This window comes from Sinocyclocheilus rhinocerous, unplaced genomic scaffold (genome assembly GCF_001515625.1).
Source record: "Sinocyclocheilus rhinocerous isolate Xijiao unplaced genomic scaffold, SAMN03320098_v1.1 scaffold1107, whole genome shotgun sequence".
NCBI classification, from domain to species: Eukaryota; Metazoa; Chordata; class Actinopteri; order Cypriniformes; family Cyprinidae; genus Sinocyclocheilus; species Sinocyclocheilus rhinocerous.
Window position 1 is genome coordinate 192752 of NW_015647084.1, and position 15404 is coordinate 208155.

The 15404-nt window shown below is 37.7% G+C and overlaps 1 protein-coding gene and 1 long non-coding RNA gene across 2 annotated transcripts in view; both read left to right on the plus strand.

The window, feature by feature from the left end:
- The first annotated feature begins 485 nt into the window (after positions 1-485).
- On the plus strand, positions 486-10736 carry LOC107708737 (uncharacterized). Its single transcript, XR_001636404.1, has 3 exons — positions 486-686; positions 1719-1775; positions 10551-10736. It is a non-coding gene; the product is annotated as an uncharacterized LOC107708737 (long non-coding RNA).
- Positions 10737-11457: 721 nt separating this feature from the next.
- The window catches only part of LOC107708734 (neural cell adhesion molecule L1-like protein), a 40018-nt gene continuing 36071 nt past the window's right edge, over positions 11458-15404 (plus strand). The window contains exons 1-3 of the mRNA XM_016513034.1: positions 11458-11546; positions 11845-12035; positions 12568-12690. Coding sequence (XP_016368520.1) covers positions 11458-11546; positions 11845-12035; positions 12568-12690 — 403 coding nt within the window. The remainder of the gene's footprint in view (positions 11547-11844; positions 12036-12567; positions 12691-15404) is intronic.

Consider the following 15404-nt stretch of genomic DNA (forward strand, 5'->3'; position numbering starts at 1 on the left):
GCAACGTCCTTGCAATCACCCAGAACATCATGATGGCTACTCTTGTACCAGCAAGCACTGCTCACACTGTCTTCATAAAATGTAAAAGCGTGACTAAACTAATAGTTTTCTCAGAAATATAGTCGTCTGAAAAATGTGTATTGCAGTTTTTCCTTTTTAATATAAAATGATACTGAAACTCCAAATTAACCCCATTTAACCGTAGTGACAGTGTTAAAAAAGGAAAAACACAGATCTTGACATCCATGGCACAAAACATGGGCAAGTCTCCCCATGCATGAGTGCTTTAAATGCAGCTTCTTCTATCCAGAATTCCTTCACTCTCTTTCATTCTCTCTCACTCATTCATTCTCTCTCACTTCTCTCTCTCTCTGTATCTCTCCTTCTTTGTATACTCCATGTGAAAAGCGCTCAGATCTGGCTTTGTGGGAGTGATTGTCACTCGTTTAATGAGCTTCTTTGCCAGGCGAGAGGCTTTGGCAGCATATGTCTCCCCAGTGCCTCTCTCGCTCCGCACCGTTCTTCGCGCTAGTGGCGGGGCTTCTCTCCCGCGTCTGCTGTGGTAGACGTTTCTTTGGATTTCCTCAGCACTCTCTGTTTTTCACGCCTGTGGGATTAGACTGAGCAGAAGAAGAAGGTTTGTCTGTCTTTTTGGGGACGAGCGGACAAGAATGCAGCAGATTCCTGTGAGTATTTAGGCTTCTGTTTGATGAGTTTGTCTGAGACTGAAATAAATCAAGCCGGTAGAGGGAATAACTACTGTAGTATTGTGTGCTGTGACCCCCGCACGTGTTTTACAGAGAGCCTTTGGAGGGACAATGATGCAGTGTGTGATCTGCAAAATTATTTTCTTTTTATCCAGTGCTTAAATATGATTTAATATTAAGTGCTACCTTTTTTAATTTTTGCACTTTATTTTTTTTCTTGCATGTTTCTTGTGACTAATGTCCATGTCAGATTAATTTAAATTTTTATTTGACGTTCATATTAATGTTTTGGCTTATTAGTTCTCATGTTCTGTTCTGTTACCATTTTTATAGGGGGAAAACTACTGATTTTGACCCCCAGATTTTCCTCCAATAGAATGAATGTTACATTTCTGAAAAGTGCATGTCAACTTTGTGGTACAACAGAGTGTTAAAAACTTCAGTAACATCTGCCAGCTGGATTTTGATTCGGTCCAAAAAAAATTTTTTTTTTAATTATTTAAATTATTATTTTGAGGGGAAACAAGTGTTTAATTAGAAATTAATACTTTTAATAAATAATTATGATTATTTGTTCACATAATGGCACATATAGGGACATTTTTACACTCTCTCTGTCTCTCTCTCTATCCCTCCCCTCCTCCCTACTTGACAACACATCTGTGATTGCCGAGCATTTGAACAATCTCTTTTATTCTTCACAGCCATCTTCTGTGACCTTAGCCGTGCGGACAATTAGTTTCTTTCTCGCTCTCAATTTGGGCTCTATGCATTTGGGCCCAACAACACATCTGTAGAACATTGCATTCTGGTCATTAACGTATTTTTAAACAGCTGAAATTGTGAAATATTGACCAGCAATGCAAGATGCCTGTATTTTAGGGTATTTGAACTTTACAGCTTACTGAGTATGTCGCTTCTCAGTATAATACATCTCTCATTATCACTTGTTTTCACTGAAAATGCCTTTCACGAGCAACATTGTTTGTTTCTTTTTCATTTGTTTTGCAGCAGACAGAAGCAAGCGCCAATCTGTATATGTTTTGGGTTGGTAGTAAAACCAAAGAGGTAAGAACATGAATAAAACAGTGAAGTTTGTACCTTCTCTTGAGTCATTATATATTTAGAGCTGTAAACAATTGACGGTTGGGCTTGAGTTGATGATGTAAATGTATCGTAATTTGGATACAACTGAAACTTGCGGAGGCAGAAGGAGGGAATCTGATCCAGGAGAGTAGTGCTGAGGACTTTGATTCATCTAAGTGACTCTTGAATCTGTTTACAAAAAAGATTTGTTCATTAATTCTACACGTTAAGTCATTATGCCAGTGGGTCTTTTAGGTGTTATGAGTGATGTCAATGAATCATTTACTCAATTGAAAATTGACTCACATGCTTGATCTTGAATGAACAACATTCCCTACAGACAGGGCAGGACTTAGGGGGGCAGGGGCCCCTGGGCTTGAGGTTATGTTTGGGCCCTATACCTACACTACAAATGCCCTCAAATAGAACATCATTATGGAGTAACACAAAATACACAAACATATGCTTCGAGGTTCATAAATAGTACAATTAATATGCAACATGTCTAGGCTATAGTCAAAGTTTAAATGTAATATTAATTATAATATAATAAACATGATGTGTTCTCTCAGTTGAGAGATCAAAACCCTGAAATAACTTTGAGCAAAAAAAAAAGCCAGAGATGTTGGCTTATTAGTATTATAAAAGTTATTGTCGTATCTGTGTCCTCTTATGTTAGGTTCTTATTTAAAGGGTTGATGTTGCTAAAAAGAACATAATTTTGTGTATTTGGTGTAATGAAATGTGTTTATGCGGTTTAAGGTTAAAAAACACATTATTTTCCACATACTGTACATTATTGTTTCTCCTCTATGCCCCGCCTTTCTGAAACGCGTCGATTTAAATATAAAAAAACTGCGTCACACATGGCGGGCTAGAGTGAGTGGAGGCTGGAGGCCTAGAGTGAGCAGAGGCCGGCGGCTAGAATGAGAGGTGGCCGGCAGCCTAAATTAAGCGGAGGCCGGCTTGAGTGAGCGGTGGCGGGCGGGCTTGCAGCAACCACATGTGACGACCCCAGGTTGGACTCCGCTTCGTCAACGGTGAAAGCCGATCCGGCGATCAACAGCGCGAAGTTGATGTATTTCCTCAGCGACCAAACAGAGCAAAACTGAATTTTTTGTCTGATAGTTACTCTGTAAGTTGTTGTTTATTGTACATTTGCGATCGTGCAGATACTCGAGAGAGAGAAAAAACGGACTCTTGTTTGTGTGATAGGCTAAGTCCTATATCATAGGCATAGCTATATTATAAAAACAGAAACTTTTTCATCTTTTTTTTACACTTCTTCCTCTCTTGCCACTTCATAATCCATCTGTACGTCTCAGCCAATATGCCTGCGCGTCATTCTACGTTTTGCTCATCCACTCTCCCACTCCATCAAAAAACAATCTCTCCACTTCTCCGTAAGGCAAGTTCATGATCCACGCACACACCATCCTTCGCCCCCATCCATCTACATTCTGTCTCCTTCATTCACTCCCACATCCCTCTCCCATCCCCTGTCAACAACAGAGACGGTTTATGACTTCTGCATCCCACTATCCTATTCCAAAGCTGTCTTCCACCTGCCCACATCTTTTTCTATTCTTGCCCAAATGCATGCTTTCTACCTCTAAGCGCAAAGCGTCCCTGCATTCCTCACTCGTCCCCCTGTCCCATCCCATTTCCCCCTCGAAGCCTCGTTCAGGCTGCTGTATTATTGATGGGCTGGTAACTGAACCATTCAGTCTCTGGCATGCAGAGTCAAATCTCAGTTAGCCATAGTTATTATTTAATATCTCTTAGGCTACATGTTTTAATCTCATTTAGAGTAGTGTCTCTGCTTTGCCCGAACAGAAGTTTTAATAATATACATGTCGTGTAGCTGATGCCTGTTGAAGTTGGTATTTATGCATTATTTATGCTGATTTTTAACAGTTGCAGTGGCCATGATGAAGGGCTTGAACAGCCAAGTTCTCTTTTGCAGATGTTTTAAGGTTAATAGATATTGTATTGTCGAATGATATGGGTGCTCATAAAAGTCACAATTTTTTTTTAATATTTTTGATTGAGAGAGTAGTGAGATTAAATTGTTAGTTTTCTGCTTCTCTAAGAAAAAGACCCAAGTGAACTCTTATGTCTCATCTGAGAAATCTCAACAATGTTTTAAACTGTGCTCAGAATAAAAACACACACCACATTATTCCAAGGTCAAGTTATCTTTGCTATAAATACAACATCTATTTTATAGCTCTATACTCTTAGTTGTGCCTATTTTTACTTTAGGAGAAACATCTGAGACAAAGCTGATACATAAATGAAACTTAATTGAAATCATCTGAGCTTTAAAAGAGCAAGCTTTGAACCATAACTCATTTTTCAGTCTCTTGGCTCCTGTTGAAATCACTTTTGCTGCTTTTTTGTGGAAACCATGATACCCTTTTTTTGTTTTGTTTCAAGATTATTTGATCAATAAACAAAAACAGCATTTATTTGAGTTTCTTGAGCACCAAATCAGCATATTCTAATGATTTCTGAAGGGTCTTGTGATACTGAAGCCTGGAGTAATGGCTGCTGAAAATCCAGGAATAAATTAATATATTTTTAAATATTATAAAATAGAAAAACTAAAACAAATCATGCATACATGTAATGTGTGCTTTCATACATTATGTTGTTGCTTCTGAAAATATGTAGCCTAAATGTAGCATCTTTATCCATTTTATGTTTTTGTCCACACTGTAATCAAGCCAAACGAGAGATTAAAGCGACTAAATGGATGAAACACTCTAATTACAGCACAAATTGAGGAGAAATATGCTAATTGCTCTTTAGTGTGAGTAATCGCACCAATTTCTTAAATGTGCTGGAGAGATTAAATCAGAATTGGGGTCTTATCCAAAGGTTTGAGAAGGATATACAGCCATCAAAACTCTTCAGGCAGCAGAATATATTAATCCAGTTTGACAAGACAGGAATGAAGCTAATCCCATTAATGGCCTTCATAGTGTGCACACAAAGTTTTCATACTAAATGGCACTTAAATGCTGAGCATGTGCTGAATAGCAGATATCTGTCTACTTATTGACAATGCAGTGGTTTTGAGACCATTTGAAGTAGAAATACTGTAAACAGGCAGCTTTGCTAGCATTGACTCTTTCCTTGCCAGCTGTTAAGAGTGCCGTAATGCACTCTTAAACGGATTGTTCACCCAAAAATGAATGTTCTGTTATAATTTACTCACCTTCATTTCGTTCCAAATCATGTATTCATTTTGGAACACAAAAGATGTTTTGAAAAATGTCTCAAGTCAGTGGAATCCAATGTTGATTGGACCCCAACTTTCTTGAAAATGTTTTTGTTTCACAGAAGTCGTTTAATTGACAATGGTACAATTAAAAGATATCCAATGTTTTCACTGACCAACTTAAATGTATTTTGTAAATATAAACAATTTTTTTTTTTTTGATGGCTGCAACACACTCCACCAAAGTTGGGACAGAGACATAATAAAAGTGAAAGGTTATAGAATATCCAAGTTAAACTGTTTTGAAACAGTCCATAATAAGCAGGTGAATTGGTAATAGGTCAGGGTATCATAATTGGGTTTATATGGAGCATCCTGTCTTTGCCAGCAAAGCCAGGTCATGGCTCACCACTTTGTGCCAAATTTTTGATTCAGGAAATCCAGAGAAATCTCAGACTGTGTAGGGCAAGACAGGACACCTCAGTTGAATGTGTGTGACCTTTGAGCCCTCATTGTATGAGAAACCGTCATGCTGCTGTGTGAAATATAGCCACATGGGCTTGGGAGTACTATGGAAAACTGTTGTCACTTAACACAGTCTGCAGCTGCATCAAGAAATGCAACGGGCTCATCTTAGATTGTTCAAAAGACAGTGAAAATTTATGCTGTAGTCAAATGAGCCCACATTTCAGCTTGTTTTGGGGGAAACCGGACATCAAATTGTCAGTCCCAAAGACAAAAGGGACCATCCAGACGTCAATCCGTGCAAAAGCAAATGTTTGTCATGGTATATGGGTGCATCAGTGCAAGCGGCATTGGGTGACTGGCATATGTGTGAAGGTACCATTGACATGGAGGCATATATTGGAATTGTACAGAGACATATACTGCCATCAAGATGACATCTTTCATGGGAAGCCCATGGTTATTAGATCAAGACAATGACAGGTCTCATTCTGCATGTGCTACAACAGCATTCCATAGGCACGTGTGGATGTGACTGACTGGCCAGCAGATCGGTTTCCTATTTCATGAAAAGGAAAATCGGACAACAACGACCATGGACTAGTGAGCAGCTGAAGTCTTGTATCAAGCAAGATTGGGCAAAAATTTTGCTTGCAAAACTATATAAATTAGCATCCTTAATTACCAGGTGATTAAAATATGTAATTAAAAGGAAAGTTGGTTTGACACTGTGGTAAACATGCCTCTGTCCCAACTTTTTTGGAGAGTGATTAAGCCATGAAAATCAAAATTTGTTTATATTTACAAAATAAAATTAAGTTGGCCAGGGGTCACAAGGTCATCCGCCATCTCTCCAATGGGGACTTAAGGTTAGGAGCTCATTTCATTGATTATAGTTCTCTCGCTCTCTTTTCTCATCTTTTTTCACACTTCTTCTCTAACTCCTTCATAATCCATCTGTACGTCTTGGTCAATATGCCTTCATGTCATTCTACAGTTTGCTCATCCACTCTCCCACTCCATCAAAAAACAATCTCTCCACTTCTCCGTAAGGCAAGTTCATGATCCACGCACACACCATCCTTCGCCCCCATCCATCTACATTCTGTCTCCTTCATTCACTCCCACATCCCTCTCCCATCCCCTGTCAACAACAGAGACGGTTTATGACTTCTGCTTCCCACTATCCTATTCCAAAGCTGTCTTCCACCTGCCCACATCTTTTTCTATTCTTGCCCAAATGCATGCTTTCTACCTCTAAGCGCAAAGCGTCCCTGCATTCCTCACTCGTCCCCCTGTCCCATCCCATTTCCCCCTCGAAGCCTCGTTCAGGCTGCTGTATTATTGATGGGCTGGTAACTGAACCATTCAGTCTCTGGCATGCAGAGTCAAATCTCAGTTAGCCATAGTTATTATTTAATATCGCTTAGGCTACATGTTTTAATCTCATTTAGAGTAGTGTCTCTGCTTTGCCCGAACAGAAGTTTTAATAATATACATGTTGTGTAGCTGATGCCTGTTGAAGTTGGTATTTATGCATTATTTATGCTGATTTTTAACAGTTGCAGTGGCCATGATGAAGGGCTTGAACAGCCAAGTTCTCTTTTGCAGATGTTTTAAGGTTAATAGATATTGTATTGTCGAATGATATGGGTGCTCATAAAAGTCACAATTTTTTTTTAATATTTTTGATTGAGAGAGTAGTGAGATATTTATTTTATAGCTCTATACTCTTATTTGTGCCTATTTTTACTTTAGGAGAAACATCTGAGACAAAGCTGATACATAAATGAAACTTAATTGAAATCATCTGAGCTTTAAAAGAGCAAGCTTTGAACCATAACTCATTTTTCAGTCTCTTGGCTCCTGTTGAATAACCAGTATGTGCAGATGAATCGTGTATCCCTACATGTAAGCATCAAAAGAATTTCTGCTGGTTATTTATTAAAATATAGCCAAGTAATAATCAGATAAATGGTGATGCTTTGGCAGTGACGGATCCTGTTGTGTGAGGCATGATTGTTTATCCTCATAGAGTTGAACAGCCAACTGCTTCCCTTCCACTGCCAGTTTGCTTCCTATTTTTTTACTGTCCTGATTTACGCTTATCCTCCATGCTAAATGAGTCTTCTCGGTGGGCGAGTCGAGTGCGCGAGGGGCAGGACGCCATCAGTCAGTTGGGCAGAAAAGCTTGCTCTTGATTCTCTCAGCTCAGATTCTATATTCTCCTCCTCCTCTGGCTCTTACTCTAGACTGCTTTGCCCAGGCAATGCCAGGTCAGAGTTCACACAGACCTTCCCACGCTGGGCAGCTTTTACCCCTTGCCAGTATCATTAGACTGAGATGCGAGGATTAAGAGCAGGCTGTAGTTGTTAAGAAAGTCCCACTTTGTTGTTTACAGGGTAATCCTTAGGTAGGCTGTATGGGGATGAGCTTTGTTATTTTAATGTTGCAGATTGAAATTTTTAGAGGAGCTCTTTTTTGGTTGCAATGTTGTCTTACTGACATTGCCTTACAAACGAGTGGATAGAGTTGATCTGATTCATGCTGATCTATTTGTAAGTGGCAGATTTATTTATAACTGACATGCTCTTTTATAGGTCTTCAGGCAATCTGGCTTGAATATTCCTATCAAGACATTTTATGACAAGAGGCTCAGAATGACTGTGATTTACAATGTTAGGAAGTAACTAAGCAAAATAGCGAAGCTACTAACTTATTTGTATTATTCAGTAGTGTGTCTATTCGGTTGTTTTCAAAATAAGAAAGTATCACTTTTCCAATACTTAGCTACTTTTCCCAGTGAGTAGCAATGTAGCAGCTTTCATATGACGTGTTGGAAAGTCTGATTCATTCCAGTGAATCTGTTTGTACTAAATAACTCTTACACATGTTGCACTGGAAAGTCTGATGCATTCTGAAATGGTTTGTAATAAATGACTCTCTCTTTCACATAATAATGTAAAATCTGGTTCATTCTTGTCAATTGATTCACACTAAATGACTGTCACATACAGTATGTTGCAATAGAAAGTGTATTCTAGTGAACAGGTTCATACTAAACTTTCTCACATATGTTACTATGGAAAGACTGATTCATTTTGCTGAATCAGTTCATACTAAATTACTCTCTCACATATGTCGCTACTTGTATGAAAAGACAGTGATTCAGATTTCAGTGAATCAGTTCGTATTATATTACGTGTATGTTGTGATGGAAAATCTGATGACTAAATGACTAACTCTCAAATATGTTGCTATGCAAAGTAATTTAATCTAGTGAATCAGTTCATACTAAACAACTCTTTCTTACACAGTCATTCATTTTTGTGACTGAATCATGCTAAGTGGCTCTCTCTCGTATATATATTGACATGGAAAGATGGTTGCCATGGTTGGTACTAAATGACTCTTTCTCTCACACGTGTTGCAATGGAATGTCTGATTCATTCTGGTGAATTGATTCATTATAAAGGACTCTCTTATATATTGTGATGTAAAGTCAATGTAGTGAATTGTTTTGATCAGATGGTTCATGTAAATGAACACATTAACGAAAAGATTCTCTAAGTGTAGCACTTCAGGTTTCATTGTAATTAGTGCAGTAGTAAAAATCTAGGGTGCATTGTATTGGATCAGGATGGTAAACATATGCCACCTAACACACCACATTGGTCAGTAAATCACAATCCAATTAGCTTAGTGCTTTACCTTTTGATTTTAATCTGGCCACTAAAGCTAGACACCATCTGTGGGAGATAGAGCAGTCTCAGGGCAAGCGGTAAAGCCTCAGGCATTGTCTTTGGCTCCAAGAAACGCATCCAAGTCCGACAGACCATAGCCACAAGCCTTTCAGTATAACAGTCAAGGGGTGTAGAAACCCATCCTTTCTAGTGACATCACAGAGGTCATCTCAGGGTTCACCATAACCAGCACTAAATCACAAAAGTTCTCCCCGGCAGAGTTAATACCATTATGAAGAAATGCAGGCATGTGGAGCAGAGTTCAAGCCCATCAGAAAACAAGAGCCCCCACTGAGGAATGAAGCGAATCGACTCATCCACACAGTGGTCAATTATTCAATTACTTCTCTGCTTACTGGTGTTTGACCTCTATGTTTCCTATTGGATTTGTTAAGCAGAGGAGAAGATAAAGGGGAGGATGGGCTTCAGAAGTCTGGCTGAAAAAGGTGGTGATTGAATCAGATGGTGGGGTTAAAACAGAGGGGCAGTGAAGTGAGGTTATCTCTCATGACTGGCCCCGAAAGCTGAAATAAAGAGAACATAACAGTCCTGCCCCAACCAAATCCCCCTTTGGACTTTAATTAGACGCCTGAATAAATGACCTCATATGGTTTCAAAGAAAATGTAGCTCTTGAAGGGGTGGAAATGACTGATAAAGTTGTATTTTGTGAGCTTTGGGCCTCCTTTTTTCTTTCTCTTTCTCTCTTTCTATCTGCCTTCCTTCCTGATACTCTTTTGTTCTCAGAGTTAAGCGTTGATTCATTTTATTGTGTGTTTAACCAATTCAAGTCAAAAAGGAAGTGACCTAATGAGCCCGGGGCTCCAACCTAAATGAGAACGGCTATTGAGCACCAGTGAGAGTTTGTTGCAAAGTTTGTATAGAAATACAGCCATTGAGATAAAATTTCCTGTGTAAGTAGTCATTTAACAGATGATTTTATACAAAGTAAATTCCAGTACGCGCCTGCCACACATACACTGACAAACAATTTACAGAAATACAATTCATGTCTCCAGGGCCTCGGTGATAGAGAGCATTAATATGGAAATTCCTCTCACAGATGCATTTCAAGTAAATACAAGTTGGAATAGACATTGACGCAAGTTACTCAGCAGGAGACATGCAGTATATGCAAGTCTTTGTGTCTGTGCAGGTGACAGGGTTGTTTTTATATGTGATGTTGTGGGCCGACTGTAATCATATGGTCGCTCGGAAGTCTATGTATTGTTTATACACACATGGTTGTGCATGTGTGTGGCAATGATTTCTTGTTTGCAGCTGAAGTCTGGGTGCCAGTAAGATCTGTGTTGTGATTTGTGCAGGTAGCAAGACCCCAGACTGTGTTGGAGTGAGATGCACTGACTCCTGGCAAACTGCAGCATTCCTTGTCATCCTCCGCTCTCTTCCGAGGCTTTGGCCAGTCATGCGGTTACTACGGAAAATCCTCATCCTTTTGGGTGCTTGCCTTAATATGAGCTGCAGGTATCAGAGTAATGCCCTGGATATTCCACTTGAAGGTAAGTTGAATAAATGACTTCCTGTTCTATGTATTTTCTTCTGCAGTATTCTAGTAATGTCTTACCTGTTTATATGACAAGATTTTCAGTACTGTTTGTTTAATTGTTTGCTGTGTGCACAATCTGGCCTGTATTTATGCTTTCTGGAAGAACATTGAGCTATGGAAGCCTGTTTTCACCTTAAAAAATTAAAAAATGTGACTTCATTTCTCATAATTGCAACTTTATTTTCAAAATTGCAACTTAATTGTTCAGTCTTCAGTGTCACATGATCCTTCAGAAATCATTCTATAATCTGATCTAATGCTCAAGAAGCATTTATTATTATTATCAATGTTGAAAACGGTTGTGCTGCTTAATATTTTGGTGGAAACCATATTTTTTCAGAATCTCTAAAGGATTCTTTCATGAATAGAAAGTTCAAAAGAACAGAATTTGTATTTGAATTTCTTTAAAATTTGATTTTCTTAAAAAAAAAAACTGTTCTGTTTTTCAGCCTCAATCTGTCCTCCAGCCTAATACATTCATTACAAAAGTTAATAATTGTTCCAAGCTGTTCAAATTAGATCAGATTAAAACATGAGATAATCACTTGTTATCATATGATATGGAATCGTAATAAATTAATCTCCAGCTTGAAGTTGTGTTACCATTCATCTTCCTCTACTAATTACTTGCTGGTGCTAGTTTTGCTTCGAAAACTAGACCAGAGATGGAGGAAACGATCTTCAGGAACAACCGCAAGTGTATCATAATAGTTCTTCCATGCTGGTTGATCAGCATCACCAGCTATTTTTGCAGGTGAACAGTGCAGCTGTGCTATATCAGCACCAAACCAACATGGAAATTCACAAGGGTAAATCATGGGTAGAACAGCTCATAATATACGCAAAAAAAAACAAAAAAACATCAGAAACACACCACTGGTATTTTTAAAAGCACATTTCAAAGCCTTGTCTGAGTATTTGATGTCATTTTAAATTTGAAAACCTGAATGTGGAAATCCTCTTTGCATGCTTGTGATGTTTTCATCATATTTCAAAGGGCGCACACTGAGTGGTGTAATTTCATTTAATTACTGATCATCTCTATTTTTCAGATTCAGGTGGACAAAGAATGGTCAAGACTTTGATCCATATCAGGACCCCAGATTGATAACATTAGATGATTCCGGAACATTCATCATTCCCAATAATGGGAATCTCACAGAATTCCAGGGCAATTATCGTTGCTTTGCAACCAACAAATTAGGAACAGCAATGTCAGAAGAGATTGAATTCATTGTTCCGAGTAAGTAATGTATAACTTTGTGCTGTATGCTCCGTAACGACTCTTTCGGAATGATTTAGAGACCAGTGTCCAATAAAACAACCGCTCTGGTCCTTAGTGGGATATCCATTTTACTTGCCCGCTACAAACCCTGGAGCTTTTCTTTCTCTTTCATCACAGTGTGTATGGACCGTGAGGAGAGGGCTGATGAAAAATGAGTTTTCTCCTCTCTCTCCATCATTTTTCGACATCATATTTCTCATTGTGTTCTGAAATACACCACATAAATATCCACAAATGTAACCAGAGCAGTCATCAGTTACCAAACAAGACTTGTTTTCAATCACTCAGTTGGCATGTACAGTTTCAGCAGCAGAGTGATGTGTTAGTGGCAGATTTTTGGACAAAATTTGGGAAATTGGAACAAATAATCTTTTGCCAGGAATGCCTTAGGGAAGAAAATCTGTATTATACTGCCACCTAGTGGTAATTTAATTTGTGAAATGGTATATAATGGTATGTATCGATTCATTTTGCTTGTTAATTTCTGCAGATATTCCGAAGTTCCCTAAAGAGATCATCGATCCGATTGAGGTTATGGAAGGTCAGTCAGTCATTCTAGAGTGCAACCCACCCAAAGGAATCCCCCCACTGCAAATCTACTGGATGACAATAAGTAAGTTCACGTAATTGCAGGGGGTCCGTAGAATCATTACAAAAATGTTTTTTTTTTTATTATTATAACCATGAACTGATATATATAGGTGCATGTTTTTTTATATATATCTGTTCTATATTCAATGTAAACACTATGCTTTGGCAATACATTGTAACAATTGTCATGCCAATAAAGCACAAATTGAATTAAATTGAATTGAGAGAGAGAAAGAGAGAGACAGGTGACAGCGTCAGTAGAACTAAGGGTGTGTGAATACCTGGGTCTGTCTTTCTTCAGGTCAACTCATATAATCATGAAAAAATCAGTTTGCCATCAGTTGTGAGAAGATGAAAGCGATATCTGTGTCGTTGTATCCTTTCAGTTTGCAGGGGGTCCGTAGAATCATTACAAAAATGTTTTTTTTATTATTATTATAACCATGAACTGATATATATAGGTGCATGTTTTTTTTATATATCTGTTCTATATTCAATGTAAACACTATGCTTTGGCAATACATTGTAACAATTGTCATGCCAATAAAGCACAAATTGAATTAAATTGAATTGAGAGAGAGAAAGAGAGAGACAGGTGACAGCGTCAGTAGAACTAAGGGTGTGTGAATACCTGGGTCTGTCTTTCTTCAGGTCAACTCATATAATCATGAAAAAATCAGTTTGCCATCAGTTGTGAGAAGATGAAAGCGATATCTGTGTCGTTGTATCCTTTCAGTATTTAAGGGGATTTCCCACGACTGTCGTCAGCGCTGTTCAGTACACTGAATCAATGGCATTGTTCTCTATGAAGTGAAATATCATCTTCACTGTAACCCATGTGATGCGTTGATTGTTGATTTAGCCTTGTAAACTGGCACTCAAAGTAAATTAATGTCAACACCTTGTTTCACCTGGGTTACCCATCTATCAGTGGACCTGACACCAGAAGAGCTAAGAAAAATGGACAACACAAAAACACGTCAATATCAATGGGGGGCGGGGGTCCATGAGGTTGGTTTGAGATATTATGGGGGTCCAGTACTCAAAAAAGGTTGAGAACCACTGGTCTAAGGCACACCCACAGTGATCTGATCAATATTGCACAGTTAAAATGATCGACTGACTTCTACTTCTGAGTCGGGTATGCAGGTTTTTAATAACCCATCTGGAAACAATTGTTTATAAATAATTTTATATTATTAACCTAATTGTTTATTTAAAATATTAAAATAAATAATTAAAATAATATTTATTATTTTAATGATATAATATTTACATAATTTATTACTTTTGGACAGACAAATGTGTGTAACCGTGGAAAACCTGGCTATGCAACACTAAAGAAACAAATGTTACAAATTATATTACTTACTTAAAGGAATAGTTCACCCAAAAATGAAAATTCTCTTAAAATGTACTCATCCTCATGTCATCCAAGATGTATATGAGTTTGTTTCTTTATCACAACAGATTTGGAGAAATTAAGCATTTCATAATTTGTTCACCGAAGGATCCTCTGCAGTGAATGGGTGCCGTCAGAATGAGAGTCCAAACAGCTGATAGAAACATAACAATAATCCACAATAACATCAAACTAGGGCTGGACGATATGGCCAAAATTGATATCACGATATATTTCTTAATTTCGGACGATACGATATAATTCCGATATCGATATGAACACTATTTATCTGAAATAGAAATCTTTTGTAACATTATAAATGCCTTTATCATCACTTTTGATCAATTTTAAGCATCCTTGCTAAATAAAAGTATTAATTTCTATAATTTCTTTCCCAAAAAAATAATAAAAATTATACTGAATGGAAGTGTATAATGTTACAAAAGCTTTTCATTTCAGATAAATGCTGATCTTTGGATCCTTCTATTCATCAAAGAATCCTGAAAAAAAATGTACTCAACTGTTTTAAATACTGATAATCAGCAAATCAGCATATTAGAATGATTTCTGAAGATCATGTGACACTGAAGACTGGAGGAATGATGCTGAAAATTTACCTATGTATGATCACAGGAATAAATTACATTTTAAAATCTATTCAAATAGAAAGCAATTTTAAATAGTAAAAATATTTCAACATTTTACTGTTTTTGCTGTACTTTGGATCAAATAAATGCAGCCTTGGTGAGCAAAAGAGAATTCTTAAAAAAAAAAAAAAACATTAAAAATCTTACTGTTCAAAAACTTTTGACTGGTAGTGTAGGCTGATTATTCTTATAGATTGAAACAAATGTGCTTCAGCCAGAAAAAAGGGTATGAAAAGTGCTCCGAGTCGCTGCAGAAAACAAAAAAATTGAACAACAACAAAAACTGGAAATGTTGCTGGAGACGGGCTTATTTAAAATGAAAACTCATTCTCTGCCAGCAGGAGGCGCTTTTAGAGTGATAAAACTAGCGGTTTCTCCAGTAACGGCTGTAATCAAAGCAGCTCCGCTCATGAACGCTTCTTTATCAGATCAAATGAAAATGCCATCGAAACTTTTCTGAAGACAGTCAATTCCCTTCAGAGATACATTCATATAAAACACCCCCGCCGTGTTATGATTTTGAAACGTGCAGTGCTCATGTTTATTCAACGAAGTCAAACGGCACAAATAAATCAATGTATGGGAAACTGGTAATGTATATCGAAATATCGGAAATGTGTTTAAAAATCATATCACCGTTATTGAAAAAAATTATATCGCGATACATATTGATATTGAATTATTGAC